The 25,708-nt window shown below is 46.7% G+C and overlaps 1 protein-coding gene and 1 long non-coding RNA gene across 5 annotated transcripts in view; both read left to right on the top strand.

Moving 5' to 3' along the window:
- Positions 1 to 318: 318 nt before the first annotated feature.
- LOC311431497 lies at positions 319 to 11,521 on the top strand. The gene is made up of 3 exons (XR_014689489.1): positions 319 to 531; positions 7,744 to 7,821; positions 8,656 to 11,521. It is a non-coding gene; the product is annotated as an uncharacterized lncRNA (long non-coding RNA).
- A 2,395-nt stretch (positions 11,522 to 13,916) lies between these two features.
- Positions 13,917 to 25,708, top strand: part of ZCCHC2 (zinc finger CCHC-type containing 2) — a 41,255-nt gene continuing 29,463 nt past the window's right edge. For all 4 annotated transcript variants that reach the window (XM_084509341.1, XM_084509342.1, XM_084509343.1 and 1 more), the window contains exons 1-2: positions 13,917 to 15,155; positions 25,017 to 25,128. In XM_084509341.1, coding sequence (XP_084365467.1) covers positions 14,151 to 15,155; positions 25,017 to 25,128 — 1,117 coding nt within the window. In that variant the 5' untranslated portion in view covers positions 13,917 to 14,150. The remainder of the gene's footprint in view (positions 15,156 to 25,016; positions 25,129 to 25,708) is intronic.

The raw sequence follows: 25,708 nt of genomic DNA on the forward strand, positions 1-25,708 counted from the left end.
AATCAGCTGCTCCTCGGGGTTTGCCACTGAATTTAACTCCTGTGTCGTAAAAAGGAGCTTTGGGATGGGAGGAAGCTTACTCTGAGATGCTTGCAGTCAGAAAATACCCAAATATATCTTGAGAGAGGCTGAGGAGGGAGAAAAAAAAAACACACACACACACAACAAAAACAAACAAACAAAAAAAAAGGGGGAACAGGAAAAAGTGATTCACTAGCAGCAGTAAGGAGGAGGCAGGCTGGTTTCAAGCAGCAGTTTTACACTTTTTTTTTTTTTTTTTTTTTTTTTGATTTGCAGATCCGTGAGTAGCTAATTTTCACCTCGTGCCAGTCAGGTGGGAGGCTCCTGAGTGAGCAGCAACCTGCAGGGCCCAGGTGATATCTGCTGCAGGATGAGGGTCTCTTGGAGGCTTCTGGACTCATCCTGTCCCCTGCTGGGGACCTGTAGAGATGAGTACACGAAGGTGATGGTGCCAGCAGGCTGAGGGATGAATGCTCGGGTCTGGAAATGGCAGCAGAAGGTGAGAAGAAGGTGAGAGCACGGGGACCAGGAGGTGTTTGGCAAAGGAGGGTGAGGAAGGAAGTCACAGGCAGGCTGAGGGAAGAGGAGTGGGGTTTGTAGTATGTGAAGGTGCAGCACAAAACTTGTGCTGGATTTCAGAAAACACCATATGCTGACAATAAATCTGTGTGTTTTAGGGTGAAAAGGAATGAAAATGTCTTCTGGAGATCCTAAAAAAATATAATAATCTTTGAGAGCAAAGCTGTATTTAATTTGGTTATAATCCTCTGAATTGAGATATATTTCAACTTGACTGAGGGCTCTTGAGCACTGCTCACAGAGGAAACCTGATCACTTTTGGCAGAGGGAAGAAAAATTGTCTGTTAAAGCTCAGTTCTCTCAGCTGGAACATTTATCGCCAGAGATCAATGAAAACCAGAGGATAAATAAAAGCAGATTTTGAAAAGGAACAGATAGAAGATGTTCAGGAGCCAAAATCTCTCTTTTTTACTTCTTATTCTTCTGGGTCTCTTCTTTTGATTTTCTCCCCTGGAGAGAACTAAATTGAAATGTGCTTTATTGACTGATCTGTATCTTATTTACAAGACTGGTAAATTAGTGGCTCGTGTGCTAGAGGTCTCATGTTTGCTGCCCTTCCAGACCTATTAGTTTGCCCCACTAAATGCAGACGCTCAAATGTAGTGCATTTTCCAAGGTGGGACACGATGTTCTGCTTCAACAGGAAGCACGTGGTCCGATTTTTAACTGCATAGCAGGACTTGGAAGGGACTAAACTTACTAAACAGCATGCTGATGATTTTATAGAGGCTAACTGTATTTTCCCAGGGAGACTTGGTATGTCTGAGGGGAAAGAGAAAGTAAAAAGTATGTTTGGTGTTAGTTGCAAAGCCTGGAAATGTGTTTGGAAAACAGGCAAAGCTTCAGAGATACACCATACAGAGATACTCTGCCCCTCACAGGTATAGCTGTATTGCTCCCTGAGCTTACACAATGTGGCTGCAGCCTTGATCAGTGCCCTTGCACCCATCGTCTTGTGTGTCATCCTTTCTTCAGGCTGAAACGTGCTGGGCGAGCTGAGCTTCTCCCCAGGGTCTGCACCACCTGACCTCTCTCCTCTGTGCTCCTTTTCCTGCATTACACAGCACTTCATTCCCACCCACCCCCCTTCAATATTGTTGCCACGTGTTGCCCATCTTCCACCTCCCTCCCAACTGCTCCCCCTTGGCTGTCCTCCCTGGTCTTGGTTTGGGACTGCTTCCTCCCTCCCTCTGACATCTCATGCTGGGAGCCACACCACCCCTGTCCCTACAAGGACAAGCCCCTCAAGCTGGTGTCCCCTAGACCTCGCTGTCTCCACTTTTGAAAATGTGCGTTAAATAAACACCATCAGATTTTCTCCAACGCTGATTTTCCTACTGTAGTGGAGTTTAATGAAGGCATGCACGCAGCTGTTTTAATAACTGCTTTCACTGGTCACCTTAGAGCACCCTGCCTTTTTACAATGCTGATAAAAAGAAATGACAAGGGCTAAGCCACCTGGGTGCTGAGATCAGGACATCTTGCGCTGATGAATATCACTTCATTGCCTCCATGTATTTATCCACTGATTGCCCATTGCATCTGGCCTTACACCCATGCTTCACACTCACCATCCTTTTGTTCTGTGTTTGTGCTGAGGACAACGGGACCCGCACATTTGCCTGAGATCCCAAAGGCTTCTGTAATTAAAAACTTAGGGAGAGTAAGGGTAGCTGAAAGCTATCCATTATCAACTCTTGTGGATGGAATAAGATTTTAATACAGAGTTCAAAAACCACTTTTATTCAGTGGTTATTCCTCTGCTTTTTGCATATAAATGTGTGTGTTAGTAGGAATGGTTTAGGTAGATTTGGGTCTACGATTTCTTTAGAGCAACAGCAAGGTAAGGAAAAATATGGTCGCTGTGGAAAGGTATAGCCTGTTTCTGTAACACACTGTATTTGAACTGGAGCCTGTCTGACAGCTGTCTCCAATAGATAGATAAATCATTATGCAGGGAAAGAATTACACAGTGATATGTGCCGCATTTATAAGCAAAACCTCATAAACCCCAGCGAGGGAGAGGAATTTCCATTGCAGAAGTAAATGGTTGTGTGCCTTTGATAGAAAAATATTAAGACATTATGTGCAAGGTATCTTGAGGCAAAGGTATGTGGTACTTCGCCATCCTGGCCATAAGAGAGAGAGGTCAGTATGCCTGGTGATACAGAGGCCTGTCCATCTATTGATTTATTTATTTTTTCTGAGAATAGCACCACTGAACTAAAGTCCTTAGTTACTATTAGAAAGATGTAAAACAGGATTAAAAATGAGATGGGATGAAACAAAGGTTTGATTCAGGGAAATACCATATTCTTCTGGTTGGGAGAAGGGATCTTACCAAGTCTGGCTCTGTAATTTCCCTATAATATCTGAGGCAGACTCCTAGTACTTAATGAGACGCATAATGCAATGACAGCCATAATTTGGCTAATTAAAAGTGACAGGCAGGGATCCTCCTTCAAAGATAGGGAAAAAAAAAAAAAAAACTCTCGTTTCTCTTATCAATGGGCTGGCAAGTCTGGATTTATTTATTTTTTCATGGCCTGGCCTACAGGAAATCCCTCCTGCAGCCAGGGCCTGGGCCGCCATTTCTGTGAGGACACCTGGGCTGCGCGATGCAGGCCCCGCCATCTTCCTGCCCGGGGCTGGTGTCACCCTCCAGCAGCAGGCCCATGAGCTTCTGGTGCCGTTATCACCAGCACTGGAGCTGGCTGGTGCATGTCACATAACATCTGTCTCCTTTACACTTCTGCCAGATGGTTAATTGCTACAATGAGTAGGAGAACATCTCACCAGTTTAATCCCACCACCCTTCTCTAGTCACTTTCCTTCACCGTTCTCATGTGCGTTACCCAGGTCCTCGTATTCCCATTACCTACTTACTCCAATTTAAACTTGAGCTTGCAATTTTGTTGAACCAGCTTTCTTTTCCTGCTTCCCCCTTTCAAGATGCAATTTCAGGGCAGAAGGGTGTGCGTGTTGGGAAGTCTGAGGGCTAGGAGTTTGGGTTGTGCCTCTACAGGTTGAGCACAGCACTTCAACCTCTCAGCACCTCAGCTTTTTCTTTGCAACAGGAGATGTAAAAAAGAAAACGTGACTAAAATGTGCCAGGCTTTACCATATTGCTGTTTGTAAAATGTTTTAAGATTTTACAGTGGAAGGTTCACCAATATAAGAAGGACATAAAATGATTAGAGAGTTGTCCAAAGTCTTAGGTTATTAGTCTTGTCCAAAGGAAGATGATGAAGATGGTGAAGGGTCTGGAGAGGAAGAGATATGAGGAGCAGCTGAGGTCCCTGAATTTGCTCAGCCCCGAGCAGAGTAGGCTGAGGGGAGGTCTCATGGTTGTACAAATTGTACAGCTAAACGTGAGGGAAATCCAGTGATGGGGACCCAACAACTTTGTCTCTGACAGCATGCCTTGTGCGTTTTCTACCCTCTGTCCCTGTGGGACATGCCCATGACCTCTGCCCAGCTGCTCAGTTAGTTTACCCATGTCCCTGGTGCAACACCCACATCCCTTGAGCGCCGTAGAGGACTTTGGTGTCCCATCACCTGCTCTAAAGTCCCACTGCAGCGCCACAGTGCCACCTGCGAACAGGTGGAAAGGGGGGTTCAGACAGGGAGGCAGGGGGAGGCATGATGCCAGCCAAAAGAGAGTGGGTACCTCTAAGGATGGCTACGCATGCATTAATTATCTAAACCAAGAAACCCTGCCTTTGCTGCTCTTTAAGCAGAGCAGGATGACTTCCCTGAGTGCCAGCACATACGAGTATGGTATATCTATGCTCTTCTATTTATTTCTCTTGAAAGGGAGCACAAATGAAAATACTTAATTTTTCTCTGATAGTTCAGTATTATGGGTGGGCTGGGATTCAGGAAAAACTTTGGTTTTGCATGGATTTAAGCAAAGAACATTGAGAACAGAGACTGAGTACTTCAAGATATGTATAATAGAAGATGTGCTCTTCGCCAAACAAATTGTCAGTTAAAGTAAACTGAAATGTGGTATCTAGTTATTCTTATATCAGTGATGCCTGCCTGGTCGTCTCTGCAAAGAATTAGTTTTGACCTTGCAGAGATCTCCAGGGTATAGCTAGCAATAGCTCTAAATCGACTAACACTGTCCCAAACCTGCAGATTTCATGCTAGGTTTGGAAAACATTCACGACACATGTCCATGATGGTTTAAGCTGGTGTAAGTCAGAGCTGGAACAAGCGCAGTTTTAGTCCTAGCCAGACACTTGCTTTGCCTCAACATGAAATTTGTCTGATGGTGAGAGAGTTTGAAGATCAAAACAGAAAAGTAATGGATGCAAAATTATAATTACCAAGTTTAAAATGAAATAGTATTTTTTTTTTTTTTGCACGCTCAGCTACCTGAGCCTATTTGCAGTGGGATCAGAAAAGCACCAGTGGTGATGGAGAAGACATGGTAGGAGCCTTCCACCTAGGACAAGGTGGGGCCATGCCCAAGTGGGGTTGGAGCAGCTCATGCTGTTGTCCCAGAGCACACTTACATGCAGACAGGTTGAGTGTGGGAGCACTCTTCAGGCCTCTTTCCTGAGCACTAGACTGTAGTTGGCCTGCGCTTTCTTCTTAACCTTGCCCTCTCCTCTTCACAGCCGTTCTGTCTCCTTTATAGTTGTGACTTTCTGTGCCAAGAAGGTTGTGACAGCAAACTTTACAAAATACTTGTACTGTGGGTGTATATGAAAGCTTCATTTGAGAGGACATTTCCAATGCTCTGAGTTACTCTCATTTGTACAACAGCAACTTGGCACCCTTCTAATCATGTAAATGGACTCTGAAGAAGACACGAGCAAAATTTGTAGCTAGCCTCAGGACAAGAATTTCTCCTATCGTTTGGAAATGTTATCAATCTGCATTAGGCTTGGAAACTATTTTTACCCAGCAGAGCTGTGTTGAAGCATCCATTGCAAGATTGGAAAAATCCCATTTCTGCTTATGCCTGCTTGGCAGTAAGAAGATAACGCCAGTTTTCAGACACCATTAAGGATTTAATCACAAATAATGTATCCCAACACATCACTTGAGCTTTGGCAAAACAACATTTTTCAATGCAAATACGTTTTGTTGGAAGTTTTGACGGGTTCCAATTATTTTGCTTGCATTTTAAGCTTCTTTTTATAGTGGTACGGTGCAGTAAAATGGATCTTCATGTGGACTGTTGGCAGGGTCAGGCAATGCAGTTTAGGAATACTGAGCTCCTAACGTAACGTCCCATTTCTGCTGCCTTCTTTGCAATGTGAGTTGATAGAGAATTTATTTCAAACAATACTGTTTTTTTTTAATGGAAAGCAGTGTTTCTCAGGTTTGATGTTGTTCTCTAATTCACACTGAATGCAATGCAGCATAATTTTCAAAAGCATAGTTTTGACTTTTTTTTTTTTTGAGTCAAAATCTGTCAGCTCTGATCATCTTTGGAAATGTGGATACCACTTAGGGTTAAATCGCGCTACTTGCGTGCCTAAGAGCGCTGCCTAATATTATCACATTGGCAAAGTTCCTGATGCTATATTTATGATCTACAATTAATTGCACTCTGTGGACCAATTCCGCCATGCTGCTCAGACTAAAGCTTCGAGATGGCCACAGGAGAGAGAAGAGAAGCCAGTGGGAAGCAAGCTATTAGGCCTTGCCTACTGGGTCTTATGACTAACAAGAAAACCACTGCTGTTCTGAATGCTTGGGTGATGTTGCATGGCCGTATGAGCATGTGTTCTTCAGATGGGTAACTGAGGCTTATCCACTGCAACAAATACTCTGATGTAAGACAAAACAAGAGAACCGACAGTGCTAAAACGTACCAAGTGTATACGTTTTGCAGTGGTTATGGTAGAAGGTGATGTGTCAGTGTTTGGTTAGCTGGAGGAGACGAGGTTCAGCCACGTTTCTCAGTTCTGTCATTAAACACCCTCCTGTGCTCAATGTATGAGGTCTTCAGGAGAAATGAAGATAGAAATAAGGAAGGTTTTGTGCCCTGGCAATGGGCTGAGTGAAACACCGGGCTGGCGTGGGCAGTGTGGCTTGCCCCTTGCTTCCACCAGAGCTTCCACTGCTGCTTGGAGGCTATTCGTGTTTGTTTCAATTTCTGCACCTTGGACAAGAACGCAGTGATTTTTTACCAGTCCCTCAGGAGAGGGTTAAAATTAAGCAAACAGTATTTGAAAAGTGCTTGGCAGATGGCAAAAAAAGTCCAAGTATTTTCAGAGCTCTAGTGAGAGGAAACCTCTTGTTAGGCTGCTGAAGCTGATTTGAGACATGCAGGGTTTTTTTTTTTTTTTTTTTTTCTTTTATGGTTGAGAGCTTATTTAAAAGGAAAAGATGTTCAAGTCTCTGGCATTTGGAGTTTGAAACTCATGCCTCTGTCACATTTCTTTGGCTTTTCTCTCGTGTTCATTACTATGCTCTCTAAGTGTTTAAAAACACAGGTTCCTAGGACAATATAATTTTAAAATTAGCCAGAGTGTGATGTTCAGAGAAATTTGGGGAGCTGGGAACCCCTTGGAATTCATTAGATGCTGGATTTAAGCTACATATCCAAGCTAGATGTTCACATTTCAAAGTTTTTTTTTGAAGTATTTAAACAGAATGTTCAGAGCTGAAGAAAGGCGATCCCTGGAGAGCCTTTAAAGCAGGAAAGGGAGAGAAAGAAAGAATTGGGCAAAATTATCTCGCATCTAGCTTCCGACACAGATTAGTAATTAAATTGGTAGAAAGTTAAATTGGTGAAATGATTTAAAACCCAGGTATAGCACATCCTTTCCCAAGGAACTGGAGTGCCTTTTTAGGGATCCTACAAAAGGTTTCAATGGTGTAATTCATTTGATTTAATTGATTTTTCCACCTTTTCTCTGGGAGGTGATAAAGCCAGTCATCAAGACAGATAAGAGAGCTGCACTGTGGACTGCATGTTCACAACGTTTTCCAATTTAAGCCTTCTATCGTCAGGGCTTTTTTATCATCTTTAGGCAAACTCAAAGTATTAAAGTTTGTTATTCATTTAGTGTCTCAAAGTACACCAGGAATATTAAAGATATAAAAAGCAAAACGTGTCCCTGACTAAGACAGGATTTCTTAATTACGTATTTTATTATATATCATATTACTTTCTAGAGGCCTCGATCAATGCCTTGGCTGCTGCACAAATACAGAGGAAGGCTCATTCGTGGCAGGATGAGTTTACCGCAGATGGTAAGCAGATGTTTCAGGTGGATGGCAGAAGAAAATGAAGCCTGTGAACGGGGACCTCGGGCAAACACACTAGTCTGCACGAGTCCTGAGCCGGCCAGCTCTGGATACAGCATCGCTGCCCATCTTGGAAACACTCCAGATGTTATCCATGTTGTCCTTTAGGCAGCCTGGTTTCTACAGATGATGTCTTTCCTTGCAGCAGGCAATCTTGGGACCTCTGGGGAAGGGACATGAAGCTTCCTTTTTTTCAGAGCCTGAAATATTTTCCAGATTCCTGAGAAAGAAAGGGTATTCCTCTTTGAAATTCTGATTGCTTGTTCAATACATGCTAGAGAAAGCTAGGCATGACTAGCCTATTATTTTCAAGAGGTAGTAGATGACTATGGATGATAATTATATCCTGTTAAAAACATCCCCAGAGGTAGGGGTGACATGGAGGCAGGGTGAAACGGGGTAATTTTGTGACCCTTCACTTGTCTTCAATTATTAAGGACAGCCTGTAACTGAGGACAAAAAAAAAAAAAGATTAATGAATGATGCTTTGGGCTTCAACCACATGAAATGTCTGTCTGCTAAGCAAAGTGCAAGCATTACCACTTTTAAGTGCAAGGTCAAGCTACAAGTAAGGCTGGAGACTGGCTGAGCTGAGGGCAGCGCTGGTGACACATCCGTCTTCCCATGGGCTGCACTTCGTAGCTCCAAGGAGCCACGCTGATGCTCAGTGCCCAGAGATGCTGTAGATATTTTCTAGATATTGTAGATATTTTCTTAGGAGATATTGACTCTATTGATTAATTGAATTACTCTTTTTTTTTTTTTAATTTTTTTTCCCAGAATGATTTCTGTGATGTTTTTCCTCAAATATCACAGATTGTAAGCCATCCCACTTATGTGCCATGAAGTCCTAATAAATATATATCAGACTTTAAAATCTCCCACAGATGTCACTATTTCAGTGCAACCTACTCATTCTTCAGAAGCAGAAAATGAGAAACATCTCCAGTCTGAAACACCTACCCATCAAGAGATTTCCAATTGCTTGCTCTATTTTCGAGAGGGTTGCCAAATGGAGAAGTCCCACTTTAGGAGCAGGGATCCACACCTGAACGAAGCACTGGACATCCCAGAAGGGCAATTATCGAAGCTTTCAAGGACTGGTCATTTGAACTAAGACCATCTCAACATCTATGCATACATTGCAGGAGACGTGCATTGAGAAAGTGAAGGTTTTTTTTTTTCTCTGGATTTACATATTTTCACAACCTACTCTAAAATAACTGAATGGCAGTGTAACATCTGCTCTGGTAAGCGTTCCTGCATTATTTCCAGGCTAAGGCATACGCTGGGGACTCAAACAAGCAGCAATGGCACGCTGAGGTCAGCTGAAGCTTGAGCTTTTTTTTCCCAACAGCACTGTTGTGTGCCGTGAGCCAGCCAAAGTGTGCAGAGCTGAAGACAAATGAGTAGTAGCAAATTCCTCAGGTAACGCTGTGAACCGTGCAGCTGAGGTGCTCAGTTCTTCACCAGACCCCCATCTCATCCATCGGCTCATGATGGCAACTTCTGCCCCAAAGGAAGCTCTCTCCTTTTGTCCTACAGCCAGGCTTGCTGGCAAAGACCTGCAGAGTCCCAGTGCTGAGAAATCAGCTCTGGCAGCTGCGCAGCAGCCCTTCCTCTCTTGAGGCTGTGCATGGGACATAAGCCACGCCTGGCAGGAGGGGGTTTCCCTTGCTGTAGGTAAGATGCTAAGCGAGGCTCAGGCTATGAAGAATGCCACGCTGTGAGCACCGACTGCTTTGCATGGTGACGGCGAGAGCTGTGTGTCTAATTTGGGCAGCAGCAGATGGGTCTCTTAAGACAGCAAGAGACTGGCACTACCAGCAGAGTGAAGGGATAACGTGTTCCTTCTGTGCAGCAGAGATTTCACAAGTGACTCATGACTCTTCTGCAGCTCACGCTGGCATCGCTTGGTCTCCCGAACCGTGACTGCACATTTTAAAGGTCAGGATGTAAAGCTTCTTCGCCAAGCACCTCCGAGTCCGTATTTATTCTGAAGGACGTTTGGCGCACACGGTCTGAGCGGGATTTCGTTCTTCTCCTGCTGGCATAAATGCAGAGATGATGAAATAATCCAGCCAATAAATCTCTCCGGAGAGTTTGATTCCCGGGTGCTTGTTGCATACACAATTATCACATACATGACTAACTCCAGGCAGGCCTGGTGCTTGAGCTCTGGCGTGCCGGAGCCACACCTACATTCCTCCTGCAGGCCCTCGTTTAAGAACAGATTTCAATTAACTTTAATCAGATGTTTAAGGTGGCCTAGGTCTTTTCTTCTGTGTGTAGGTGTTTAAGTTTCACTGCCCTATGCTTAAGGATGTACCTCACTGCTAACTAGAACAGGGGCTGATTTGGGCATGTGCTCGAACGGCCTGGTGCCCAGTGGCCTAACTTAGGCAGGACTTCCCAAGACAGCAAAACCCCGGTGCTGGCAGAACTGTGCACACAGATTGCCTGTACGCACACGTCCACGGGCCCGTTGTGAAAGCCCACAGCAATGGTTCACCTGAAATTCCCTGCAGTCACTGGCCTCTCTGCAATATCTGAAAGCCCAAAGCTGGATGCTTTTGGAAATCCCATCACTCTGTTCTCCCCAGAGCGATTTCTCACCTAGATCAGGCAGTAGCTTTCTGTGCATAAGTGAGTATCCCAGTGCCGGTATATTCTTTGCTCTCCCTAAACTCTCTTGTTAACTGTTATTTACTATTTTACGCAGAGCAGACCAAACCAATACAGACTGCCATTTGTACCAGGGGTTGGAACCCCCGTGCAGGTGGGCAGCCCGCTCTGCACATCAGCTGAAATCTTAGCAGCTTGGTAATGTTTCAGTCTTTCGTACATTTCTCATCTGCATCCAGCTGAAAATAGTAAAAATTCACCTTTGACAGTTACGTAAAACAAAGGGTTGCGGCCTCAGTTCAGTTTCCCTTGAACGGTGAACTGAAATTTGCAACCGTGTTTCGTAACGTTGCCTTTATTGGCCAGCTTGCCACAGAGTCCTGGGACAGGTGACCTTTGCAAATGAATAACCAACAACTTTGACTTTAGAAATGGGCTTTCATAATGATGTTAATCCCGGGGACACACCCTCAGCCTACACTGAACTTATTTTCCAGTAACTTTAAATCCAAAGCCACGTGTAAACTACTTAAACTGCGTTTAAAACAGTATATTTATTCCTGCACAGGGTGCAAATGAAATTAGGACTGTGGGTCATCTTCTGAATGTCACTAGTTACATTAGGTCTGAAAAGTGCATGTCTTCATTCCGCACGTACATATTGAAAAATATAATTCTTTAAACGTAGCTTTAGCTTTCAGAACTGTCTAATAATGTACCACGAAATGATCCATCCATCACGTCTAATCTTAAATGATAAAGACTTCCTGCCAATACCATTTTTAATTTACTTAAAGAGGAAGTTATGATATCAGATTTTTAAAATCAGTATTAAAACAAGCACTTAAACGCATCTTTCCATTATTGAAAATATAACCAGGCTACAAATTATGTGTTTGGGAAGATGGCTAAGTAAATGCTGCCATTTGATCAGTGGACTTGTTTTTTGACTGAGAGATCCAACCTCAGAGGTGATATTGTGACACCCTAACCCTTCCACATGCCATCAGGCTGCCTTACTCCAAGCCACTAGACCCCATCTGCACAGAGGAATATAAACTTGTTCGGTTCATCCTGAAAAAGAGGAGGACAAAGGAAAGAATAAATGAGCTCAAATATTCAAAAACCATTAAAACAATAAGATTTTTTTTTTTTTTAATGTAGTGACATATTGATTTGTCAGGTTTTATTTTCAGTGAATTTCAAATTGTCGTGTTCTCAAGACTTTTTTCTTCCAGAGAGTCCTGACTGAAAGGTAATGTTCACCTGTTTCACAAAAGGTAACAAAAACAAAAGGTAAGCTACTCAAAAAAACCCCACCAACTCTCTTAAGATAAATGGCAAATCATGAGTGAGCAAAACTGCTCCAAACCTTTATGGAGGATCTTTACTTGCTGCTCTAGTTAGGCTATTCCCTCCGTATGTACCGCACCATAACCAGCTGGCGTGTAGCTGCTTTGACTGATTTGCCCTTGTTTCCCTACGAGTCTGTGGCATGCATCACACAGAAGTCACAGTTCTTTCTCCCATCTCCTCTAACATGCTGCTAAGAAAATCAGATTAGGACATCTCAAGGGCAGTGTATCACAGCAGTGTTCATGCATTGCCCTGCTGCTTTCTTCTTCCATTCCCAGCCCTGAGTTTCACTTTCATTTCCTCTGGATATTCAGAGTTTCAGTTCTCGTTCCACACTGTCTTGTTTCTTCTTGCTGCCAACTCCCTGAGCTACTGAAATACTTTTAAGCCCATTTGGAGTACCTTTGTCTTCTTCTTGCCTTCTCACACCATTATTATTTTTTTTTTCCCCCTATATTTCAAATTTGTTTTCCTCAGTTATTAGTTTAAACCATTAGAAAAGCGGAGATACAAAGGGGCTGAGTTAATCAGGTTCTTAAGCTTAGTTGTGGCACTTAGCATCGGCTTGGGAGCTATCACACTGGGATGGATGTAGGCACATGCTCAAGTATTTTCTGGACTTGGGGAGTGTACTTTCAACCATTACCCTCGCACGTGTGCAATTTTTCTTACTTTTGTGGACTCAGGAATGGCTCAGTGGACTTTCTCTCATCTCCTTTCTTCCCTCCCACCAAAATTAAATTCATTTTCCCCTCTCCGTGGTGTTATCTGTTTGGAACTATGTCACATTTTATTCAAATCACACATTGTTAAAATATGAGAAATGTTATTTCTAACACCCATACAATTTTAATTCTGTTCCTGCAAATTCTATTCAGACCATACAGCTGTTCAAAGCAGAAGCCTCCGGTCATGTTTCAGCAAATCCATGATTTCAGCTTGGTATATCTGCTGCGATAGTCATGGTTGATTTTATCTGGAAAAACAAAACAGAACAAAAACCGTGACAAGAATTATTACTTCATAATGGTAAGAAAATATTATGCTGGGATATTGTGATAACTGTTCTGTTAACTGTAAGGATTTGGAGTGATTCATCAGTCCAGCCAGGCCCTGACCAGTGAACTGTGTAGGAAGATGAAATGGAAGAATAAATGGGTTTATGAGACCTCTTACACCTACTCTTCACCTTCCTGGTCCTGGGACTGATGAAGAACTGCTAACAATCTGGGAGGAAAAGGTAGAGCAATTTCCCACTCGCTGCTACATTCCTGCTGTCACAAGCCTTGGAAGAGGCCGTGAGGGCAGCGACAACGGGCTGTGAAGGGAATGAAAGAGGAGAGTTCGGGTTCAAGTCTGTCTGTGTTACTAGAAGAGGACAAAGCAGCCACTGGGAAAGGATAAACCTAACATATACTACCTAGCAGTTTATTTTTAATAAAATGTATATGTATTCACGGAGTATATATATAAGAAATCAGGATATGGTTTAGTCTGTAACCACCATTGAAGAGTACGCTGAAGCTCTGTGTCAAATCTGAGCGATGCATGCGAGGTTATCACAATCCGCACGACATTTACTCGGTTTTTCATAAACAGGCTCTTTCACGGCAGCACAGTCAGCTCCCGGACAGACAGATAAGGGGGGGCTAGCCGCGACCCTTCGTGCTGTGCTGCTGTAAGCCGTTCAGGGACGCTGACTGTAGTTAGTAGACCACATTTTGTCCTTCACCACGATGGGATGGGTTTGGGGATTCGGTTTTTATGCCTTCATGTGGTCGTGTGGGAGCCGGAGCGAGCAGCGGGGCTGCTGGGGCTGCTTGGTCGTGTGATTACGGGCACGGCGCGGGGCAGCGGGAGCCCCCTCACAGCGCCCACCCCTCGGGCACCCCTGAGGCAGCGCCGCCACACAGCCCGGCGGCCAACCGCCACAACCGCCCTAACGGCCCTAACGGTCGCCACGCCCAACGGCCGCGAGCGCGCTGACGTCGCCAGCGCCCATAGGGGCAGCAGGAGGAGGAGTAGAAGAAGCAGGAGGAGGAGGAGGAGGCGGCCGGGGGGGCGCTGCGGGAGCCGCCGCCCTCCTCCCTGCCTGCCTGCGCCCCCCCCGTTTCCCGGCACGCAGCGGAGCGCGCGGCAGGGCCGCGGCGGCGATGAGCGGCGGCTCCGCCTGAGCGCCGCCATCCCTCCCCTCCCCTCCCTTCCCCTCCCCTCTCCTCCCTCCCCTTCTTCCCCTCCGCGCCCAGCCCCGCAGCCGGGCCCCGCGGGACGCTGGCGGCCGCCCGCGGCCGAGGATGCTGAAGATGAAGCTGCCCCTCAAGCAGACGAGCCACAAGGCAGCGGCGGCGGCGGAAGAGGCGGCGGCGGGGCTGGGTCTGAAGGAGCCCGGCGCGGCCCTGGACTGTCACCTCCAGCTGCAGCAGCTGCCCCGGCCGCCGGCCCGCGGGGGAGCCGCGGCGGGGAGGGGGTGCGGGCCGGACAGGCCGAGCCAGCTGCACGGCTTGGGGACCGGCACGGGGCCCGGGCCCGGCCCGCCGCCGCCGCCGCCTCCCCCCCGCACCCCCACCCCCCCCTCGGCCGCCGCCACGCCGAGCGCTGCCGCCCTCGGTCCCGGCTCGGCGGCGGCCCGCACCGACAAGGAGACGGTGTACGAGTGGTTCGGGCTGGTGCTGGGCTCGGCGCAGCGGCTGGAGTTCATGGTGGGGCTGCTGGACCTGTGCAACCCGCTGGAGCTGCGCTTCCTCGGCTCGTGCCTGGAGGACCTGGCCCGCAAGGACTACCACTGCCTGCGCGACTCGGAGGCCAAGGCCAACGGGCTGAGCGACCCCGGGCAGCTGGGCGACTTCCGCGACCCGGCCGTGCGCTCCAAGCTCATCGTCTACCTGGCCCTGCTGGGCTCCGAGAACCGCGAGGCCGCCGGCCGCCTGCACCGCCTGCTGCCCCAGGTGGACTCCATCCTGCAGAGCTGCCCGGCCAGGCGGCCCCCGCCCGGCGCCGCCGACGAGGAGGCGGCCGAGGAGGTGGCGGTGGAGGAGGACGAGGAGGAGGAGGAGGAGGAAGACGACAACGTGGTGGTGGTGATGGAGGGCGCCGGGGAGAACGGCCAGGCTGCCCTCCCCGCCGCGCAGGGCCTGGGTTTCGGTGCGCAGGAGGAGCTGCTGCTGCTCTTCACCATGGCCTCGCTGCACCCGGCCTTCTCCTTCCACCAGCGGGTCACCCTGCGGGAGCACCTGGAGCGCCTGCGGAGGGCCCTGTGCGGGGACCGCGACGAGGAGGGCTTCGGCCGCCCCCGAGCCCAGGTAACGGCGTGCCCTCCCCTTTCCTCACCCCCTCCCCGTGTTGTTTTTTTTTAGGAGCTCAGCCCCTCACCCCCATGAAGTGGGCAGAGGGCACCCAGAGCCCCCTTCTCACAGTGCCTGCTGCGAATGTGGGGCTGTGACGTAACACAGCCCCATATGACGTAGTAGTGTGGGGGGGGCTTCTTTTTTTCTGGCCAGCCATGCTTTCTGCTGGTGTTGCTAGAGCGTAGGATGCGGAGTGCCCCTAAAGCCCGAGCGGCTGCCTCGCACGCTGGAGAAGTTGCACGATGCAGGAGTCCAAGCAGCAGCTTGGCTAAACTCGTACAAATAATCATAACGCCAAATGGAAACCATGCGGCCCCACAGAGCGTCCCCCAGGGGCTCCAAACAATGCAAGGTGTTGGGATGATTTTTACCCGGAGCCTGCTCTCTCCCCCCAAAAATGAGGCTGGGCAAGGATCAGGGCTGCAGCTCAGGGTCAGCGGCCGCGAGGCTGGCTCTCAAAAGCCGCGTTGGGTGAGGTGGTTGAAGGCCTCTGGGAAGGGGTGGTAATCATTTTCTAAATGAGCAAATTAAAATGTCACAGCTGCAACTTGAATTCAGAGAGGAGCTGGATGTCTGGGTGGCTGTCAGGGAGCAGCAAAGCACATCTTGAAAGCAGATGTGCCACTTGTTGCTGGAGGGTGGCTGTCACAGCGCGAGGGCTCTCCGTGAGTGGCACTGAAGCCTTCTCACGTGCAGCAGCGATATCTAAACGTGGGTTTTCCCCCCTCCCGGCCATCTCTGGCAAATGTTTGCTTGACACAAAATCTGCCCCATATTTATGCAACCAAGTCATCGCCTCGGAGCTCTGCAGTTTTTGGTCTATAGATGGCCTCTCGTGCAAAGAGGAAGAAAGGGCTGGAAGATAGGCACTTGCAATGCAGAGGGGCTGTTAAAACCAACACCTGAGATTTTCGTAGGGGACTGAGCAGAAAAAGGTACAAACAGTTGCTATTATTTTTTTTAATCTACTTTCGGTGCTGACCAGTTCTTCCACTCGCAGGAAGGGAATAGTAAAGGAATGGCCCTTTTTTTGCTTGGTAGAGACAGGATATGCTTTTGGGGACTACTGAGAGGAGACAGGGATTTTTAAGGCTTCAGACACGCCAAGTACACGCTCGTACCATTTTAAGGCCAAAGCGCGTTTGGCAGGTCATAAGCCAGTGGGTGGATGTGACGGTGCTGAACTCATACCGAATTCACAGCACAGGTCCAAAAAGTGTTTATTTTGGCTCGCCGAGCTGCGCCAAGTCTAGCTCTCCCGAAATGAGTCCTGCGAGCCCCTGCAGGGGGGGGGACGATGGGGTTGCAGGAAGCGGCAAGGCTCTGGCTGGGTCTGAGGTGCTGGTAGCTGGGAACCTGCTCCCTGCCCCGACCCGAGCTGCGTGTCCGTGGCGTGTGGAGCAGTGTCCAAGTCGCGGGGGTTTCTTCTGCAGAGCACGCCGAGATCCCAAACAGCTGGGCTGGACACGCCTGTCACATCCTGCCTAGCCCGCGCAGGGCTCCGCTTTTTTTTATTTTTTATTATTATTTTTTTAATTATTATCTCTTGTGCAGTTGCGAATGGCGCAGAGCCTCTCGTGGGGAGCTGGCGGGGCGCTGCGGGACCCACGGGCTGCCCCCGGGGCCGGGTTTGGGGTCCCGTGGGGCGCCGTCCCCATCCCGGCCCCCATCATGGCGCCCCCCCGGCGGCGCTGCGGGCCCGCCGCTGCCCGCCCCCTGCAAGATGGCGGCGGCGCGGCCTGCGCGCGGCGTCACGTGCCCGCGGGGCGGGAGCCGGCCCGGCCCCACGGGGAGGGGGTGCGAGTGTGTGTGTGTGTGTGAGGGGGGCTTGGCGTTGGGTGTAGGAGCTCTGAGCACACACACACACCATAAATGAGGTTGCGTTATGCACGGGAGCGTTTAATCAGGCGTACCTGGTGGAAACAGAGCTCAGGTTCTATTGAAATAGGCCATCTCCTGCAGATAGTGGCTTGCTGGGTAGTTCTACAGGCACCTGGCGTGAGGGTTCTTCACACAAGAAGTCCCTACTTAAAAACGAAGGGAAAGTTTCTGTTTACAAAGTATTTTGTTTAGCAGGCTTCTATTTATAGATTTATAGATTTTGTCCACAAATTAGAAGAGTGCTTTCATGATTGATCTTCTAGTACCTCGTGCTGCTGCAAGTCACTGAACTTAATTTTAGATCCGAAGAGCTCTAAGAGAAGAAAAACATGATCCCGTTTTGAAGCTGCACTGTACTCAAATACCCCTTTAAGCATCACAGTATCAGGGAAAATGTGCCTTCAGTCTGCGTTGAATAAGAGACAGAAGGATAAAGATGACATTTTATTGTTGGCAAGAATCTTTTAAATTGTGGATGGTGCAGCAAACTACTGGAGTTTTACATGTTTTGCGTATCGAGATACAAAGTATTCTGTCTCAGTGACTGTAACATCCTCGTCTCTGAGCAGAAATTTCTCTGACTTGAAACAGGAGTTGGGGATGTCCAGAAACGTTACTGGAAGTCTTCTGGGAAGTAAGTCATGGATAGATAAAAACAGATCCTAAAATGAAAGACCTCTGTTCAAATGTACATGCTAATGCTCCAGGAAACCACAGATGGAAAACTTATATGGCTTTTAGTTGCTTTACTCATCGTTCAGCTCTAATTTTGAGGTATTAAGATTACAGCCTTGCCCAGGCCATTTATGCCAGCCTCCATCAGCCTCCCCCTGATCTCCATGTCAATTTTTCCTTTGTTGTCTCAAATAAGCACTGGGGGCATTGCACGTGTACCCATGGCTTCCTAATGCTTGCACCTACCTTGCTGCTGTTAAGCTGTGGTTGGGTTTCCAGTGTCACCCACTTACCTGTCAACAGCAGGATCTCCCTGGGCTTGGGGTACTCTGGGTTCCCTGTTCTTTCTGAAGAAAGGACGCAGACAGCAGCAGTAAGATGGCTGTATCTGCGGAAGCACACTCTTCCACAGAAGGTCTGTAGCTTGATCTCTAGTCTTCCACAGGAAGTCTGTAGGTTTATCACCACTTAAGTTTGTCACTTCATTTTCTCACTGACATCAGTGTCTAGCCATAGCAATTCAGAAGACATTGCTGTTGATTCTGTATTAACTGCAGTTAATACTAAATGCCTACGTTTCCTCCAGGATTTGGTAAATTTTTGTAGTATCTTCCAGGTCTTAATCATTTACACTTGAAGAGACTGAAGCTTGCAGAGGACAAGCTCAGAGATCTGGCTGGAGATCACACTCCTTTGTGAGCTTGTTGCCTTTCCTTGGCCTCTTCATCTTGTCCGTTTTGGTAGAAGAAGGTAAAAATACATTTAATGATGAAAGGGGATTTGATGCCCTGGGGAAGTGTCTTAAGAACGAGATAAGAAAATGGCAGACTTCAAATGGCAAATTCAGTTCAGAACTTGAACAACGTGCACAAAAGAAAACTTATAAACCATGCTTCTTAGATGTACTATTCTCTGTCAGTAGTGAGCAGTGGCCGTGAAGGCAGCGTCTCCTCTCAGAGCTAACTGTGCTTGAACTATTCTTACGGGGCAAATATTTTTTTTAAATCTTTCTGTCACCCTAGGTGGCTGCAAGAATAACTTCTGTGTATCAGTCTGAACTAGCACGTTCAAGTAATTTTCTTCTTAGTACTGAAGCTACACAAAGCTGTGGGATGAGCAACTGACTGGAGATGCAGTAATATCTAAACTGCTGCATTACTGGCTTTAGCTTCAAGATCTCTGTTTCGTGACAGGCTAGCTAGGTTAAATTGGGCTTTAAATCCAGGTAAAAATTCTGATTCAGATGAGACTTCAAGAACCTGAATCAACCAGTGACTTCTGAGAAGTTTTGTCTGTCTCACCATGCTTTATTGCTGCCTCTTACAGGTGAGCTCTTAAAATAGTTTCTCTAAACATGAGTTTAAAGAGCCTGGCCTTGAGCACTTCGAGAAATGGGGCATCCACAGCTCCTCTGGGCAACCTGTTCTGGTGCCTCACCACCCTCTGAGTGAAGAATTTCTTCTTTATATCTAATCTCAATTTTCTTATGAATTTAAAACCATTCCCCCTTGTCCTGTCAGGGTATCGCCCCCCTCAGCCTGCTCGTTTCTCCCCAGGCTGCAGGACTTCACAGCTGCCCTTGCTGAACTTCATGAAGGCTTCTTCCAGCCTGTGATTAGAAGTAGGATAAGCATTATTCTTCTGGAACTTGATTCTGCATCAGTGCAGTTTGCGTGGTGGAAAGCTGGCAAACTGAAGTGTAACTTAGCAGTGTCAGTTGGGCAGCTGCCTTCAGTCTCGACCTTGCCTTGGCAAGCAGCTTGTTCAAGGCAGTAGTGGTTTTGCTTTTTTTTTGCAATGATCTGTTGCATCAAGACTTGTCAACATTAGCAGATCTGGAAGAATTGGGTCTGCTGCCGCCCTGTATTTTTGCACTGGTATCAAATGCACATGCTGGATTTCCTTTAAAATATACAGTCGCATAAATGCTCTATCTCTACATCCAAACTACAGCAAGAATGAAGCGGTAGAGTGCAGATAGAGATAGGTGTACGTGTGGAGTTTCAGCTGACTTGCTTCTGAAGAGGTGCTATGGCCCTTGTGCCACTGTGGCTACGTGGCCGTGCATCTGCTGCATAGCTGTGAAGCGCTGAGGGTGGCAGCCTGGAAGGATTGTGTTGAGCAGATCATGGCTTTAGTCCCGTAACTGGCACCAGATCTTCCAACTCGGGGTGTTCTGCGAGGCCCTAATCTAGTAAAGATCGTTATTCTGATGCTACGCACGTTTCTCTAAGGTACAGATGCTGCACTTGAGAAAGTGCGGTCACGAGTTTGATTCTTCCAAGATGCTTTCTTCAACGTTTGTTAGTTGGCATCTGGTTTTGTTTGCCAATTCCCACGTGGACCTGGATGAATAAGCTGCGCTGCTTTACATCTGCACAGCCTGCAAGGCTAGGCAGCGCTGTCCCTAGCAGCGCATTGACTGGAACCTTGCAGGAAAATAAGCTTTCCTTTTTGGGTGGGTAGGACTAATCAAGCCATCCAACTGCTGCGAGCAGGTTTCCCGTGGTAGTGCTCATCAGAGCCGCTGCATGAATAGCTCTTCTATGAAAGGGCAACGCAAACATAAGAAGACTTCTGTGCATCAGTCTTGATGATTAGTAGGTGATCCAGTAACAGATTTCATTACAGATTGCCAAACGAGTGCCAGCACCATGCTTTCTCAGCAGCGGTCTGCGCTAATAGAAGGCAGAGCGTGGACATGTGGACATTCGCCGCTTGTAGACTAGCTGAGGCCCTAGCCCGTCACCAAGATCTGTGAGATTATCAAATCGATTATTTGGCAACTCGTTTGGGGCCACCCACATTACTTGCTTCACTGTGTTTAATCAGCAGCACCACCAGCCACACAGAGTCCTTGCATGCGAAAGCCTTGCAGTGATAAAAGCCTTCGCAGGAATTCATCTTAGGCTTGCATGGGTTGTGTGAATCCATTTTACTCATCGGCAGGTGTGGTGGGGTAACCTTGCTGGTCACCAAGTGCCCCTCAAACCACTCTCTATGCCCCTCCTCAGCAAGGCAGAGGGGGAGAGAAATTTGGATGAAAAAACTTCTGGGTTCTGATAAGGACTGGGAGATGGGTCACAAATTACCATCATGGCCAAAATGGACTCAGCTTGGGGAAGATCAGTTGGGTGTATTGCCAGCTGATAACAGGAAGGCACTGAGAACTAAAAGCAACCAAAAAAAAAACAATCCACAAAATGAAAAGCACCTTCGCTCCACCACCTCCTTCATCCCAGGCTCAACTTCAGGCTTGACTCTTTGACCCTTTTCCCACAGAGCAGCACAGGGGGATGGGGAATGGGGGTTGTGGTCAGTCCATAACGCTTCGTCTCTGCCGCTCCTTCCTCCTCACACCCGGCCTCTGCTCCTGCGGGGGCTCCTCTCCACGGGCTGCAGCTCCAGCCCGGGGCCTGCTCCTGCGGGGGCTCTCCATGGGCCGCAGCCTCCTCCAGGCCACATCCAGCTGCTCCACCGGGGGCTCCTCCACCCACGGGGGGGCTGCAGCGTGGAGATCTGCTCCATGGGGGACCCATGGGCTGCAGGGGGACAGCCTGCTCCACCGGGGGCCTCTCCCTGCACAGCCCGCAGGGGAACTGCTGCTGCCTGCCTGCAGCACCTCCTGCCCTCCTGCTGCACTCACCTTGGGGTCTGCAGGGCTGGTGCTCATGTTTTTCTCACTCCTCTTTCTCACAGCTGCTGCACAGCATTTTTTCTCCTTTCTTAAATATGTTACCATGGAGGCGTGAACAGCATTGGGCATTGGCCAGTGGCAGATCCTTCTGGAGCTGGCTCTTACCTAACACGGAGCAGGTTCTCAGCTCCTCACAGGCCACCCCTGCAGCCCCCCTGCTACCACGGCCTTGCCAGTAAGCCCTGTACAAGAGGAAATGACAGGTACAACTAGCACTAAACTTACTGACCAGTGACTGGGACTCCTGAGCAGCATGGGCAGTGTTACAGGGCTCGTGGCTGTGGTGTGACTAGCACCAGGTAGCAGCCATTCAACATTTGTTGGCCCTCCGGACTGCCTGGACCTTCCAGTCACTCGCAGGCCCCTCTGGCAGTGGCACTCGTCTCTTATTTCCTTGCAGGTGATTGATGTAGAGCTCTCACAGTAGCTAACGAAGAGATGTAATGCAGCTTAAGCACAGGATCTGATCTGTAGCTGGCACAGAAACAATGTTTGCAGACTGTAAGCTGCAAGGTAAAGCTATGACTGCCCTAGATAGCCTACTGTCTGCCTCCTGTATTCCAGTGTGTGCTGTGAAAGCTGTCACTCACCGAATACATCTAGTACATGCTACTGGTTTAACTTGCCAGTTGAAGGATTTTTTGATTGAATTATGATCTATTTGCAGTTACAATAATTTATAAAATTATCAGTGTCAGGACTTGTTTAAATAAAAGCTTGAACCACATAATATACTGCAATGTAAAGTGGGTGGAGCACTGCCTTCAGCTCTTACAATCATGATTTCAAAGGTGGAAAAAGCCACCTGAAAGTGGAGCAAAGTTAATATCCACTGTCAAAGTTCATCCAAAAGTCTGTTGTCTTCTGCATGCGATGTGGATGGTATCAAAGCTGCTTTTGGCAAAGCATGTGGATGTAGTTTAAGGAAGGACCTTAGATAATTAACACTGATCATTACAGGAAGACATTCACTCATTGTAAAACGTTTGCTGAGCTTGTTAACTTAGGTAGTCTGGACACAGCTGCTTAATCACAGTGGTGATGCTTTGCATGGACAATCTTAAATGAATCACTGTTTTAACAGGGTAAATTTAATTCCCAAATGCCAGCAGTTCTGCCAATAACGCATGACCAGGAGTTAACACTTAAAAACTGAAATGCTTGCTTCTGGCTCTGTCCTTGGCTGTTATGAAATGCCTGGTGAAATGGTATCGTTGGAAGTCTTGAAGAGATCTTAAAGTGGCTCTCTCCAGGGCATGCTTGTGAATTTCTGTTTAGTAAAATAAGTTTGCAAATTGGCTTAGAGCTGTTAAAATGCAATCTCACTCATAACGCAGCTATTTTCCTTTCTTGTTCCAGGTCTGACATTATGCTCATAATTTATTGGGCATTTAAAGCATGAAGTGATGTTTTGGTCAGCAAAGAAGTTTGCTGAGATCATCTACTGAGTGACTAGGGACTGGTGTGAGTTTTATCTCGAGGAAACAACAAGTGCTCTGTATGTTAAGGCAGATTGCTCTGAAACCTGAAATTACTGACATTCAGTGCAGAACACAAACCATAGGCTGCTTCGGATGAAACAGCTGAAATGTCTTTCAATTCATCTGACCGTTTGTAGTGCAATCTAAAGGGCACGTTAAATGTTCAGTTGCTGATTTGGTACTGCTGTGGATGAGGCTGATGAGAGCTGGATTAACAGCATGCCCAGGGCAGGCTTGATGGCAGCGTGATTACCTGGGCCCTAAAAGAGTTGTGTGTTTTGTTAGGAGTTGCCTCAGTTCGTACCCAAGCCACAGATGCTGTAAAGCTGGTTTAGTAAAATGAAGCAAGCAATAGTTGGGCCATCTGCAAAATCTTGAGAAGTTCATTCTGTAAGGGAATTTTGATGTGTTTCGGTGCCTGTGCTTCCTCGTTCTGGCCTGCTTTTTGTGACAGTCTCAGAGCTGTCCTGACAGCTGGTTTGTCCCGTCAAGAGTCCTTCAGGAAAAAAAATATATATACTCTTTCACATTCTGGTACTTATTTTCAAAAATCTTATTCTTCCTGTATTTAAAAATGGTAAGAATACTGTCTGAAGATGTCTCTTTTCCCTCTATCTTTCTCTTACGAAGGTCTGTAATGGAGTAATGCTCTTCATCCTGAATGAGAGGAATGAACTTTGAACGTTTAGTACACATCTACAACAAGAAGTGTCCATTTCTCCCAGAAACTTCATTTGTTTTAAGACATTCTACTAAGATTCAGGGTGCAGTGAATGCCCCCATCTAACTTCCTTATTTTGAAACCTTTCCTGAGAAAACTAACTTCTGTTCTAGCATCCAGTACTCAGTAAAAACCAACCAAACAAATGGTATTTCATTGATGTGTGTGAAACAGAGAACCTCCTCTCCCTCTGTGTGCTGCCACTGCCCCCTACACCCCTCCACCATGCCACAGAGGTCAAGATATTTGCATATTGATGGTACTTGCATGCATATACTAAGCTCATATGTTACACTACATGCTATAGGCAAAACCAGATGTCTCACTTAATAGATAAATCTAGAAACTCGCTAGTAACTTCTGGTATTTCCTAGTTCTACATGCATGGCTTTCTTGAGGTCTCATTTTGTGTCTTTCCTTGAAATGTAGAATTACATTGGTCAGCTGGAGGGTTCACAGTATTTCTGAGCTTTATGTTGGTTAGCTGGTTTGATTTATAACAAGACCTGGTCATTGAAGGGCATGTAAACAGTTACATTAACGTTTTATCTCAATTTGGGAAAAATTATACAGGTTCATGTTACCATTAAAACAAAAAAAACACCAACACTTGAAGTTCATGCTCATCTAGTACTTTTCTACTAGGTTATCATTGTACCCTGTTTGTCCTTTTACTCTGAGAGATCCATCCGTGTTATCTGAGCGGTATGGCTTGCTGTACTGTCCCTCCTTGCGCATTGTATTAAAGGAGTCGAAATTCTTGGCATACCATTTTGAAGTCTGCATGCAAATGCGGAGGGAGATGAGCTCTGAGTCCTTTTCTCTGTGGAGGAGAGGGTGCAGATGGCAACCAGTTGTGTTCTGAATGTCTGGTTAGCTGGAGGTGCATAGACTGTCCATACAGTTATTCATGATTTCCTATGCAGAAGAGGTGGCAGGCTGAAGATCCAGTGCATGAATGTAACTGGGGAGAATATGTTTGCAAAGCTGTGAGTAGGTTACTTCACAGGTTGGTAACCGAAAGAGTTCATGCTAATAATAAATTAGCACGGAAGTGCTGAGTTACTGATCTTGAATTGTCCACCGTGAGATACACTGAAGGCACATGAGCTGTCCCCCACATCATTCTGCTTTTAAAATAAAGTCAGTGTTACTGTGGAGGTGGTAGTTGACGGAAAAAATGTAAAAATTGAAATTGCTAGTGATCATTTTGACTCCTCTCGGGAGCCTCATTTTTTATTTGTATCTTTTTCTGTAGAATACAAAGTAACTGTTTTGGGGGTATCTTCTGCTGTTACGAGCACATTTAGATTGTATGCATTATATTAATAAGCTTCCTTTTTCTTTCCTTCTCAATTTAGAATGACTTTTCCCATAATGACTGCATGTCAAGTAATGAGACCAGTTTGCTAGAACGAACCACAGCACCTCATGATGGACTACCGATGGCTTCCCATAGACCTCAGCGAGAAGGTATGTATTATTCTGAAGTTTCTTTTCAGAAGTGTTGTGAGGTGTTTTTTCTTAAGGCTAAACTCACCTGGGAGTTGCAGGAAATCTTACTTCTTTCTTGCTGCTCATCTGAATGAGAAACTGCAATGGCGGGTAGGTATAATAGCTTCTCTGCTGCCTACTCAGTCTTATCTGTATTATGGCAGGTTGTCATCCTTGTTAGCTGCTAAATGCTTGTGACTGCATGCATGAAAACAGATTGCAAATGGGTGTTCTCCTGAAAAAAAAGTGCTATGGCATTTGGAAGAAGGCAAAAAAACTTAATGCCACTGTATTAGTGTTGTTTAATTTTTTGAAACAAATTTAAGCGTACTGTGAAGCCATGAATAGCTTTTGCTAACCAATTTAGTTGTATTTGATTAGCCTTAAAAAAAAAAAAAAAAAAAAAAAGGAGGAAGAAAGAAACGAGGTTTTATAGAAGTGGTAGTTCAGAGAAGTGGTAGGCTTTCCATATAGAAGTAAGTTGTATTTTGGATCTACTGAGGAGAATAAGGATAAGACTTCAGAGCACAAACAGAACTCGTTTGTACAGTTGCCAGAA

Source organism: Aythya ferina, assembly GCF_964211825.1.
Source record: "Aythya ferina genome assembly, chromosome: 2".
NCBI classification, from domain to species: Eukaryota; Metazoa; Chordata; class Aves; order Anseriformes; family Anatidae; genus Aythya; species Aythya ferina.